This window comes from Myotis nattereri, assembly GCF_964212035.1.
Source record: "Myotis nattereri genome assembly, chromosome: 1".
Classification (NCBI taxonomy): domain Eukaryota; kingdom Metazoa; phylum Chordata; class Mammalia; order Chiroptera; family Vespertilionidae; genus Myotis; species Myotis nattereri.
The window spans coordinates 172110007-172122808 of record NC_138075.1 but is presented as its reverse complement, the minus strand read 5'-3'; the positions used below and the strand labels follow the sequence as shown (position 1 = coordinate 172122808).

Genomic DNA, 12802 nt, shown 5'->3' with positions numbered 1-12802 from the left:
CTTTACTGATGATAGTTACCAATAATTACATATATGGGAGTTAAAATCCGAGGTTGAACTTGAAAGTATACCAGACACAAGAGTGACAAAAAGACATAGAAATTCTTACTGTCTGAAGGGATTTTGCAATTTACTCAGTAAGCTAGCACTCCTGAACACAGACATAAGCATGTATCATATCTCTGCTGTAACACCAGACTTTCATAAAAAGGTGGTACGTCCAATCAACCCCAGCACTGGGCTCAGATAGGTGCTTTTGAGATAATAAAATGACTTCCACTCAACATACAGCAATTTGAACACTAAATATCAAACTTACTTTTACGATGATAAGCTTCGTTGGGTTTTCACAACTCTGGTTATCATTTCCTGTGTGCTCTACTTCAAACAGGGTATTGTAATTTTCTAGTATTGTAGCCATTATCTTGTTGCAGAGGTCTTGCTCTTTCATGCATTCAAGCCCAGGGGGCACACTAAAAATAAGGGGAAAAGTTTTGAGAGGAATTACTTTGGAAACACAAAAATGCCAGCACAGCTGACCCAGGCGTATATGTTGACATCTCCTCAATGATTGACCAGCCTTCTTATAAGGACACCTGGGATTTTCAACAAGCTATAGAGGGCCACATAAGATGTTAGGACACTTGCTGATGACCAAGATCTGAATCAATAGCTTGTGCTGAATAAGAAAAGTACCAGGTGTTTGGAAAGAAGGTATAGGTTAACATGGGTGCGATAATGCTTTGTATATATTAGAACCTGCTATAAGTACGGTAACATTTATCTAAATGTAAAAGCATCAAAGAACAAGTGTTATAACAAAAAGAAGGGGTATTTTATCATGGCAATAATAGTCACATAAATAACAGCAACACAATTCTTAGATAATGTACAAAAAATGAAAGGAAAAGATGAATACTACTGGAAAAATACTGATAGTTACTGAGGCTGAGTGATGGGTACATGGAAGATATATCATGTTATGCTGTCTTCATTTGGGTATTTAACAAAATTCCATAATTTAAAATAAAGTGAAAAGAAAACCTCTAAATGAAGAAGACACCATAATATACATAAGATAAACATCTCTTCAGTAAGATTAGTAGTTAGAATAAGAATTCCTACTAACAATAAGAAAGTGATTTTTTTAAAAAGAAACAAAATCATGAGTTGAAAAACTTATAGAAGAAAATAACTGGACACTCAATAATCTTATGAAATGATATTTAACCTCAGTAACCAGTAAAATGAGTTTACAAAGCAAAACTAAAATATCATTTAATACCCATCTGTATTAGTTTTGTGTGGCTGCTGTAACAAATTATCACAAATTTGGTGGCTTAAAACAATAAAAATCTAGTCTTTCACAGTTCTGGAGGCAGAAGAGCAAAATCAGTATTACTGGGCAGAAATTACTAGTAAAGTGTGAGCAGGGCCACACTCCCTAGAGAGGCCCTAAGGGAGAATCTGTTCTCAGCTTCTAGTGGGCTGGCAGCATTCCTGGCTGTGATTGCATCATTTTCATCTTCAGTCAAAACCCACATCAAATTTCTCTCTGCTCTGTCCTCAGAAGGCCTTCCTCCATGTGTATATCTAATCTCCCTCTACCTCCTTCTTCTTTTATTATTTTTAACCCTCACCTGAGGACATTTTTTTCCATTGCTTTTTCAGAGAGAGTGGAAGGGAGGGAGGAAGGAAGGGAGAGAGAGAGAAACATCAATGTGAAAGACATATCAACTGGTTGCCTTCCACACCAACTCCGTCTGGGGGCGGGGAGCAAGCCCACAACTCAGGTAGGTGCCCTGGACCAGGAATAGAATCTGAGAACCTTTCAGTGCATCGGCTGCTGCTCTAATCACTAACAAGCACTGGCCGGGGCTCTCTATCCCCTTCTTAAAAGGATACACGTAGCCCTGGCCGGTTTGGCTCAGTGGATAGAGCATCAACCTGCAGACTCAAGGGTCCCAGGTTCGATTCCAGTCAGGGCTTATGCCTGGGTTGCAGGCATGGTCGCCAGTGGGGGGTGGGGGGGGGTGGGGGGGGTGGGGGGGGGTGGGGGGGGGTGGGGGGGGTGGGGGGTGGCGTGCAGGAGGCAGCCAATCAGTGATTCCTTCTAATCACTGATGTTTCCATCTCTCTCTTCCTTTCCCTTCCTCTCTGAAATTAATAAAATATATTTTTTTTAATAAAGGATACACGTAGTAAATTACAATTAGTGCCCACTCAGATAATCCAGGATAATCCCCTTATCTCAAAATTTCCATCTTAATTACAACTGTAACGTTCCCCCAGATAAGGTAACATCTACAGTTTCCAAGGACTATCACTTGATTGCTCTGGGGGACACAATCTACCCTCTTGTAATACCTTCTAGGTACATTATACTAAGGTGACTCCCATGAGTCACATTCTTATACTCCCCTTAGTTGTAGACAGAATCTGTGACTTGCTTCTTTTTAAAATTTTTTTATTTTTTATTAATTTCAGAGAGAAAGGGACAGAAATGGTGAGAGAGAATCATTGATCAGCTGCCTCTTGCCGGCCCCTTACTGGGGATCGAGCCTGTAACCCAGGCATGTGTCTGGACCCAGAATCGAACTGTGACCTCCTGGTTCATAAGCCGACACTCAACCACTGAGCCACGCTGGCCGCTGTGACTTGCTTCTGATCAAAAGAATATGGCAAAGGTGACAGGATGTTACTCCCATGATTACGTTATGTCATACAAGACTCAATCTTAGCAAACTTGTATGTGATTCTGCTGCTGGCCTTGAAGAAATAAGCTATGTTCAGAAAGAGCCTGTGAGAGATCCATATGGCAAGGAACTAATGTAGACCTGAGGTCTCTAGCTCACAGCCAGGTAGAAGATGAGGTCCTTATTCATGCAGCTGCAAGGAAAGGAGTTTTACTAACAACCTGTGTGGACGAAAGGGGCCACACGCTGACCTGACAAGCTCAGGAGAGGCCTGCATGGCCGTCTTGCAAACTCAGAGACCTAAAGTAACCACAAGGAATGGTCTGAAATTAAACTTTAACTAAAAGCAGTTATGGTGGGCAGTTATGTCCTAGGCCAGTATCTTCATGACAAGATCAACCTGTACCGTAACTGAATGTATCCGTCTTTTTGCATCTATAACAGCGTTTCTCAACCTGTGGGTCGCGACCCCTTTGGCGGTCAAAGGACCCTTTCACAGGGGTCGCCTAAGACCATCCTGCATATCAGATATTTATATTACGATTCATAACAGTAGCAACATTACAGTTATGAAGTAGCAACAAAAATAATTTTATGGTTGGGTCACAACATGAGGAACTGTATTTAAAGGGCCAGAAGGTTGAGAACCACTGATCTATAATAACTACCCTTGAAATGTCTGGGCAACTTATAACTTCCCTTTTTCCGGACCCCTTGGGGCACAACCTAATGTGCCTGGGTGCCAGGACAGTTACCACAAATTCCTTCATTGTTACCATGTTAATTGTTCCTGCACCCACCTAAGTATGTGTCTATCATTTTACTTTTTATCCAATCCTAGGAGTTTCCGCACTTTGCTTTCTCCTGCCTCTCTAATTTATCACCAGTGGATTTCATGTAACCCACCTATGTGCCCTCCTTTGGTTGAAATGTATAAAAATAGATGAGAAACCGCCATTCCCTGGAGCACTATCCCAATCCGTTGTGATATTGCTTCCTGGCAATTGTTGACAGTTAATTCACAAACAACTCTTTACAGGTTTGAATGTTTTTTACGTTAACATGTGAATGAGCTTGAAAGCAGATTTTTTCCCCGCAACTCAAGCCTCCATTGAAAATACAGTCCAGCTGATACTTTACTTTCAGCATTGTAAGACCAAGAGCAGATGACCCAGCTAAGTTGTGACACAGCAAATGTTTATTATTTTAAGTCATTAAATTTGTGTTGCTTTGTTCACAATAATTGAAAACTAATACAGAGTTTGGTTCCTGGAAGTGGGGTGCTGTTGTTAACAAATATCCTATCCAATAAAGAAGGAATATGGTAATTGACACTCATGCTGTCACAAAGATGGTGGCACCCATAGCCAATAAGGAGGGAATATGCTAATTACTGCCCTGCCCTCAAAGATGGAGGTGCCCACAGCCACAAGATGGCGGCGCCCAGTCCCCTCAGCCCCCCAGCCCCCCAGGGCCGGCCCGAGGCGCAGGCAAGCCTCGGGTGGCCAGTCACTATGAGGCGCACTGACCACCTCTTGGTCTCTTTCCCGGGCCAGCAGGCTCCAATTGCCCAATGGCAAATGGGGAACTGGGGGGAGGGGCAGGGCCAGGGAGCAGGCAGAATGGCTGACCTCTTGGTCCCTCCCCGCAGCTGGCAGGTTCCACTCGCCTGATGGCGAACGGGGAACCGGGGGTGGGTGGCAGCGGGGGGCAGGGGCGGCTGCAGGCAGCTGGGGAAGATGGCCCTGATCACAGGCCAGGCCTAGGGACTGTACTTGAATTTGTATACCAGGCCTCTAGTCTAAAATAAAAAACAAAGTGGAGGCTCCTCAAAAAATTAAATATGGAATTGCCTTATGACCCAGTGATTCCAAGTCTCGGTATATATATATATCTGAAGAAACCCAAAACACTAATTTGAAAGAATATAAGTACCCTTATATTTATTGCAGCATTATTTAAAATAACCAACATATGGAATCGACTCAAGTGCCCATCAGTAGATAGTGTTAAAAATGCTGTGGTACATATTCAGGAGAGAATACCACTTGGCTATAAAGAAGAATGAAATCTGGCCCACCCAGTGTGGCTCCGTGACTGAACACTGACCCATGAACCAAGAGGTCACTGATTTGATTGCTGGTCAGACCACATGCCCGGGTTATGGGCTCGATCCCCAGTGCAGGGTGTGCAGGAGGCAGCCAGTAGATGATTCTCATCATCACTGATGTTTCTGTCTCTCTCTCCCTCTCCTTCCTCTCTGAAATCAATAAAAAATGTATTAAAAAAAAGAAATGCAACTTTAAAAAGTGCTTTCAAACTATAAATAAGCATACCAAGTTTTTTTATTATGTAGAGTAAGCATTTAACAGTAACAATGCTGGTCTATCCTGAATTTTCAATTGGATAAAATGCTCCAGTATTTTCACAAGAGCTGCTGTTCTTTCTGGTTGCTAGGTCTTTCTAGTCCTTATCTCTCTTGAGAATCAAAGTTTAAGGCTAAGCATTAGTTTACTGTAAATATCAATTAGCTAAATTTTCTGCCATTTTTGCATCTATGATACGTTAAAAAGAAATAACATTTCTGTAGTCTTCTTCAATCTTTTATTTCTAACCTTCCTAGTCAACATGTTCTTCTCAGCTTTGTTTTATTGACTATTTTATATGCATAAAGTCTTCTATGTCTTAATCTCAGTCGTTAACAAAAGGCTTAAGTAGGTAAAGAGTAATGAGATACTTCACTTGTAACCTCTCTTTGTACTGTCATCATGTGGTTCTTCAATATAATTAGAATATGATTGTACACCCAGGACTGAATGTACCTAATTGCATTATCACTAGATCACATTGCCCAATCTTGTCCACATTCATTCCATGCAAATATTATGTCCTTAACTTCTTATTATTTTGCAATTAAAAAATGCTGACATGTTGGAACACTCTCCCTTAGGCAGTTCTTTGAAAAATTAAAAAAAAAAAGATCTATTATTGAAAGCAATCACTGGAGTTCAGGCTGAATAACCACTTTAAAAGGTAAATGTTGCCAAATGTATACTGTCCTACCTATGAGTCTATTGTGATCGACCTATATTCATTATATGTTATAAATAAAAATTTAGTATAAATGGAAAGCTGGAAGATTTTTAAAAAAATATATTTTATTGATTTTTTACAGAGAGGAAGGGAGAGGAATAGAGAGTTAGAAACATCAATGAGAGAGAAACATTGATGAGCTGCCTCCTGCACACCCCCTACTGGGGATGTGCCCACAACCAAGGTACATGCCCTTGATCGGAATCGAACCTGGGACCTTTCAGTCTGCAGGCCAACGCTCTATCCACTGAGCCAAACTGGTTAGAGCGTGGAAGATTTTTTTTAAAGGCTCCCAATGTTTCTTGGAATTAATGTGGGACGGTAGAAACAAAAATTTCCAGAATTGTTTATGTACCTGGCTGCACCGTGGGCAGTGTTTTCTTTCTTAGAACACCGATGGAGGTGTTTCTAGGTATTCAATTTATATCATGTATATCAGGTTTCATTTTCCCTCCCCTCACATTGTGGCTTTTATAAATATTGCCACTAATTAATCCAAGTGATGAGTTAGTATTTTCTCCTCAAAAGTTCCAATAAAAGATAAAACCTCCTAAATGAAGGTTCCAGATTACCCAACAATTACCCAACTATGTCTATGTAATAATCAATATTCTGGATACACTGAAAAATTTCACATAATTTAGATATTTTTCAAATATCCAGATATTTGACATCAAGTTGTCAACTGGGTGGATAAATGATTTAAAAAAATTCATACTGGATAACTAGATATGTTTCAATATATTTTAGATACATGGTTTCAACCAAAATAGTGAAAAATAACTGATTATTATTCTTAACAATAGTTATTAAACCTGCAATGATAAAAATCAGATAGAAATTGATATACTCAAGAACATGAAGATTGGGATATCTTTATTGTAATTTTCTGAACAAGAATTTGTACGATAAAGAATTTTCTAAAGGAGAATAAACAAATTCATGGCCTATGAAAAATGGAAGGATAAGAGGAAGAATTCAACATTTGCACAATTGTCCGGAAGGAAAAGAAAAGATGTGGGGAAAAACCTGTGAATCAGAGAGCCCACAAGATCAGGGATTTAACTGCAATCTAAGTAAAAAGTGGGCTGCTGTAGGGCGGCTCCAGAGTAGTAGAAGCAAGGGTTTACTGGGTGTATCACCAAGGAGTTGCTGCTATTTGAGTATGAGCGTGTGTACATACATATATATGTGTACAGATGCATTAATTATAAAAGAGTCAGCTAATAAATTGTGTAGAATTTTAATTTATGACATAACCAGAAGGCAGTGAAATATTTATCAGGTGTGCACCATTCACTCAGAGTAGCCATCAATCTTTCTGGTCACTGAAATGTGAGTAGGTAATATTCCAAAACTAAAAAGAACCTAAATGTTCAACAAGAGGGAATTAAGTAAATTATAAACCACTAGAGGCCCAGTGCACAAAATTCATGCAGGGGATGGGGGGTGTCCCTCAGCCCGGCCTACACCCTCTCGCAATCTGGGACCCTTTGGGGGATATCTGACCACTCTGCCTGCCTGCCTGATCACCCCTAATCACCTCTGCCTCGGCCCCCGCCACCGTGGCTTCATCTGGAAGGACGTCCGGCTGTTTAGTCTAATTAGCATATTATGCTTTTATTATTATAAAGGACTACTAATAACATACAACAGTGGTGTACAGATTAATATTTGCTAACATAGATGTTCATGGCATGTTATTTAAATGATGAAGTAGTAACAGAATAGCAAGTAAGAATATTTCTTTTATGTAAATGCATTATATTTCAATGTGGAAATTTCTAAAAGAATATTCAGAAAAATATGAATGGCAAGGGTCACTGGGTAAATTTTATTTTGTATTTCTGTCCTTTTTGGTATTATTTTAGTTACTTACAAGGAACAAGGGCTTATGATTAATGAAACTAATAATGTTACTTGGAAATTTTTTAAAGTGATGAAAGTATATGCTTCTAGGAAGCTTAACAATCTGATAACAGTACATTACATCACCCAGACCAAACAACTTTTAATAAGATGCTCACTTGATCTCTAGCAACAGGTTTGCCACCCACAGAGAGACTACTAGTACACGAGCAGTTTCATTTGAAACCTTCTTAGTAAAGATGAGATAATTTCACCTCGGTGTTACCTCTAGCAAAACAACTTTCATTAGTAAAAAGGTACCACTAAACATCAAACTGTATACTTCACATAAGTAATTTGTATGAGAAGTAAACAAAACTATACTATGTGAAAGGTAAGGAAGCCCCTTCTACCTGTGAGTAATAAATGACCCTCCTACATGTGACTAATCTGGAAAATATTTGCTCTGTATACTCTTAGGTCAACTAAATTAACACCAATTCCCTGATAGCACTGAAAATTAATTGTATGCCAAATTTTGTTACATATATGGCTAACCTTAATAAAATATGTCTCTAGTAAGTAATGCTGATGTGTGAGTATATTCTTTCTACCTCTATAAAATGGTTTCAATTTCCCTAGAATAATAATGAGACCAGGGTCTCCTTTCCAAAGTTTTAAAAAATACATATTTCATAGCTCCTTATTTATATGTTTAAGGGAACATACAGTCTCCTAGTTGGTCCTAAAAGTTATAAGTATACTTACATCATTTGAAACATACCATACAGACATCAAGGGTATTTCAAGCTTGCAGACATCCACATTTACTTAATAGGTACAGGTGGTAAATGAGTCATCTGATGGGCGAGCCAATGAATAAATGAATGCTTAGTGTAAACTGTGTGGTGTACAGTACACTCCTCAGGCAGGTCCCATTTAACAATAACACCAATGAAAAAGCAGCTGTAAACAACTCCCAATGTGCCAGAAAACTCAAGAGGTTTGACTTCCATTCAACACAAATAAAAACTTCCTTGAACAGTCAACAAGGAATTAAAGTAGTTGCAATCTGCCTACCTAGGTTGGGCAACAGGATAGAGTGAGAGAGTGGATTTGACTGAAAACAACCAGAACAGCTAATTTAATGAATATGTAAACTGCTCCTGATCCAACAAATATTTACTAAGCACTTCTTTTCTTTGCTGGTGGGAAGCACTTCTGACAATACCAAGACTAAGGGCAGGAGAGCCCCTGATCTAAAGGAATTTATATAATGGGGTGAGGGGAAAGAAAATCATATAAATATCATAACTAATAGACTATGCCATAATAAAGGTACAGGCTAGTTCAAGATAGGTCACAAGAGGTAAGAATTGTGTATTGGGGGGGGGTATCCATCTGTTTGGGGGTTAAAAAGTAATTATTATTATTATTATTATTATTATTATTATCATTATTAGGAAAGGTCCCCTACAGGAGAAGGTATTTGATACAAGACTTAAAGACTTGGTAACAGAATTAATACAATTTCTTCACAGAGGAGACCAACCTACTGGTTGTGAATCATGAAAAGAACATGAATTCTGCTCTTTCAACAAAATATTTCACAGAATATCCACAAAGATGTATCTGCGTGCTTACAGCCTCTTCTGACATAATGGGAAAACAATCACACAGCTCAACTCTACATCCTTCACATCTTCTTTCCTTTTATAATTGAACAGGCACTACTAGGGTATTTTAGATTTGTGCCTTACATAGTAACTGCTACAATGTAAGCAGCTGTCACATTCCAGGTCTCCCGTGTGATGAGCCTGCAGTGGAATGAGACAGTATAAGGGACTTGGACCTGGGAATGGAAAAATACCACCAGGTAGAACGTCGGATAAGCTGACCACAAGAAATGTCACCATGCCTCCATTCTGTGCTCGAAGAAAAAAAAAATGCAGAATTTTATCTCTCTGCTAACCGCCTGTTTTTCCTACCCTGATATGGACAATTCTACAAGCCCGCTTTTTTCAAAAAGCCAACCTGTTCATGAAAGCCCGCTTCCCCCAGCTTATAAAAGCAGCCAAGCCGAGCCAGCCCCCAAGCAGGTGCAGAGGACCTTCCTGTCCTCTGCGCTGCCTCCTTTGTGCTCCAGCGTAAGCTTAGTAAAATCTGTCTGGAAACTTCTCTGAGGTTTCCTGTTGATTTCTTTCTTGGGGGACCCAAGAACCCCAATGCTGGTAACAGTAAGAACAGTGATTTTCACTGAGAGACACACATAAAAAGGAAAGACATCTGTATGTTATGCATGAACTACAAGGTGATCCAAATGGACTCTGGGTCTGCGTCTAACCCCTGAATGTCCCTCCTCTGTAACACGGAGGGCAGGCAGCACGTCTCTCTGGTTCACCCAGTGCGTATCTGGTGCACAGTCCAGCGACGGTGACATAGGATGTGCTCAATAAAGAATCATCTCATTCCCTTCCAAAATCGTATTGTATTCTTTAGCAATTATTTTTATGGGAGCTTTCTCCAACACACATCATATATGATCATCTTTGTGGGATGATGTCTAAATGGTGTGTCTTACTTTTGCTCGTCATAGAAATGAGAGACATTTACATCTGCCTTGAAACATGGCAAAGAACAGTGGGAAGAAAAATTAGTGGGAAAAGCATTGCACCATAATAATTTTAGGAAAAACAAATAAACAAAATCCAATTAACATTCAGTTATTCCCACTGTGGGCAGGAGGTGAGTAATTGGGGAGAAAGGGAGTAAGAATTCTTTTGGAGACTGTAAATCAGTTGATATTTGGTTGTTAGCAGGGGTTTATACATGTTTTTTTTCTGGCGTCATGACCCTAAACCAGGGGTGGGCAAACTTTTTGACTCGAGGGCCACAATGGGTTCTTAAACTGGACTGGAGGGCCAGAACAAAAGCATGGATGGAGTGTTTGTGTGAACTAATATAAATTCAAAGTAGCCGAAACCGGTTTGGCTCGGTGGATAGAGCGTCGGCTTGCGGACTGAAAGGTCCCAGGTTCGATTCCGGTCAAGGGCATGTACCTGGGTTGCGGGCACATCCCCAGTAGGAGATGTGCAGGAGGCAGCTGATCGATGTTCCTCTCTCATCGATGTTTCTAACTCTCTATCTCTCACCCTTCCTCTCTGTAAAAAATCAATAAAATATATTTAAAAAAAATTCAAAGTAAACATTACATAAAAGGGTACGGTCTTTTTTTTTTTTTTAGTTTTATTCATTTCAAACGGGCCGGATCCAGCCCGCGGGCCGTAGTTTGCCCACGGCTGCCCTAAACAGTGCCTAGTGCTGTCACACGGAGGGGACTGGCTGGGTGACAAGGCCATGGTGGAGTGTTTACTTTTCACAGTTACAGTCCACTGCATACTTGGTCTTCCTGTTTACTCCTTCACAGAGGACCTGCCATAATGCCCATGCTTATTAAGGGTTTGTGGACTCAAAGTGGGAGGCTGTCTGGGTATTTGCATTATCTCTGACACAATGCACATACAGAACATACCTTTCTAAAGTTTCAACTTTGCACCACTTACGTTCTGAGCAATTAGGAATTGGGGGCGGACAACCACTGTTTGCCAACATAGCAAGTATAAAACTACTAGAATCAATAGCAAGGTAAACTCCGTTCTTTAAAAAAAGCTCTCCCATTTTCTCTTGGCCCTGGCCAAGAATCAAGTTTTGATACAGTAAGGATTCAATAATTACTCCACAACGAAACATGTTTTGAGTTTAGAACACTTGGCAGTTGTTCTCAACCTTTTTTTTCTGTCCTATCGACATGGGGGTATACACTGTTCTTTTTTTAATAGCAAGGGAATCACTGACTCAATTTCCAAGACTATTTTTGAGATTTCTAACCTTTCTTCCACTTCTTTTCATCACATCTCTTACTTCATGTTCCTGTCCTTTTCACCTTATGGAGCATAATGGGTATTTACACTCCAGAATATAAGAGCTAAATAATTGCCCTATTCCCCCCCCCCCCCCCAAAGAATCAAGTGGTGTTGATTTTACCTCTGCATCCTCAATCTATTATTTATTTATTTAATAGAAATCCCTATAACACTATTAGGGGCTTTGGGTTCACATAAAGAAGTAGAACTATCCTTTTCCATCAAAGGAGCATACATTTGAACTAAGGGGACATGAAATATTTGTGAGGAAATAAATAATGTCATCAATATAAAAGGGGTCACATAACTGTATGCTATAAATTACTAGTGACAGTAGTAACTAACATTCAAAGGCACACCATTTCACATTAGCTCATTAGATTTTTATCCTTACAACAAATCTCTGTGGTAATTTTCATAATTTACGTGTTAAATATAGGAAATTGGGGATCAGAAAACTTATCCAGGTGGCATAGTTTTTAAGTGGCAAAAATGTGAATTGGACAATGCCACTCTCCTGCTTAAAACCTCCCAGCTTCCTTTCCATTTTGCTGAGAACTATGTCTAAGCTGTTCACTCCAGTTGACAAAGCTCTACACAATCTGGCCCAGCCTCCCTTTACATCATCATATCCTACCATTTTCCAGAAACACAGACCTGTTCTCTGTTTCTGGAACATACCTCATCTTTGAGCCTTTGCAGGAGGTGTTTCCTCTACCTGGAAAAAAAGATTAAGTAAAAAGTAACACTTGCTGAGTACATGTCTTGTCTCGCTAAGACTCCCATCTCTGTAGGGTCAATATTACTACTAAGCCCAATTTCCAGGCGGAAGTGAGACTCAGGAAGGTTAAGGAAACTGTCCTAGGGCATCACAGTAAGAAAGTGGCAGAGCTTGAATCTGAATCAAGTCAGTCTAGCGCCAGTCTATGCCCTGAAGCATTTTCTAACCTAAGTCATGCTTCTGCTGTTCTTTACTGGGCTGACTTCTTGTACTTGGGATCTCAATGTCAATGTCACCTCTATAGAAAGACCTAATGAAAAGTCGTCATTGGGGAACTCTATCCTCAGCCAAGAAACGGTGCCTATCACTGGGCAGCACTTAATAAATATTTGTGGAATGTATGAGGATTGAAAAAAGTTTGTCATGATTATTATAATTCTGGAACTGTAAGGTGCCTTCAAAATACTTTATTTCAAGTTCTAGTGGAGACAGTGAGGTTCCTGAAGGAAGCAGACAGGCAG

General features: G+C 39.9%; 1 protein-coding gene across 1 annotated transcript in view; it reads right to left on the bottom strand.

The window, feature by feature from the left end:
* FAM13A (family with sequence similarity 13 member A) overlaps positions 1-12802 on the bottom strand; it is a 250247-nt gene that overhangs the window by 178498 nt on the left and 58947 nt on the right. The window contains exon 5 of the mRNA XM_081109434.1: positions 320-473. Within this exon, the coding sequence (XP_080965560.1) occupies positions 320-473 (154 nt within the window). The remainder of the gene's footprint in view (positions 1-319; positions 474-12802) is intronic.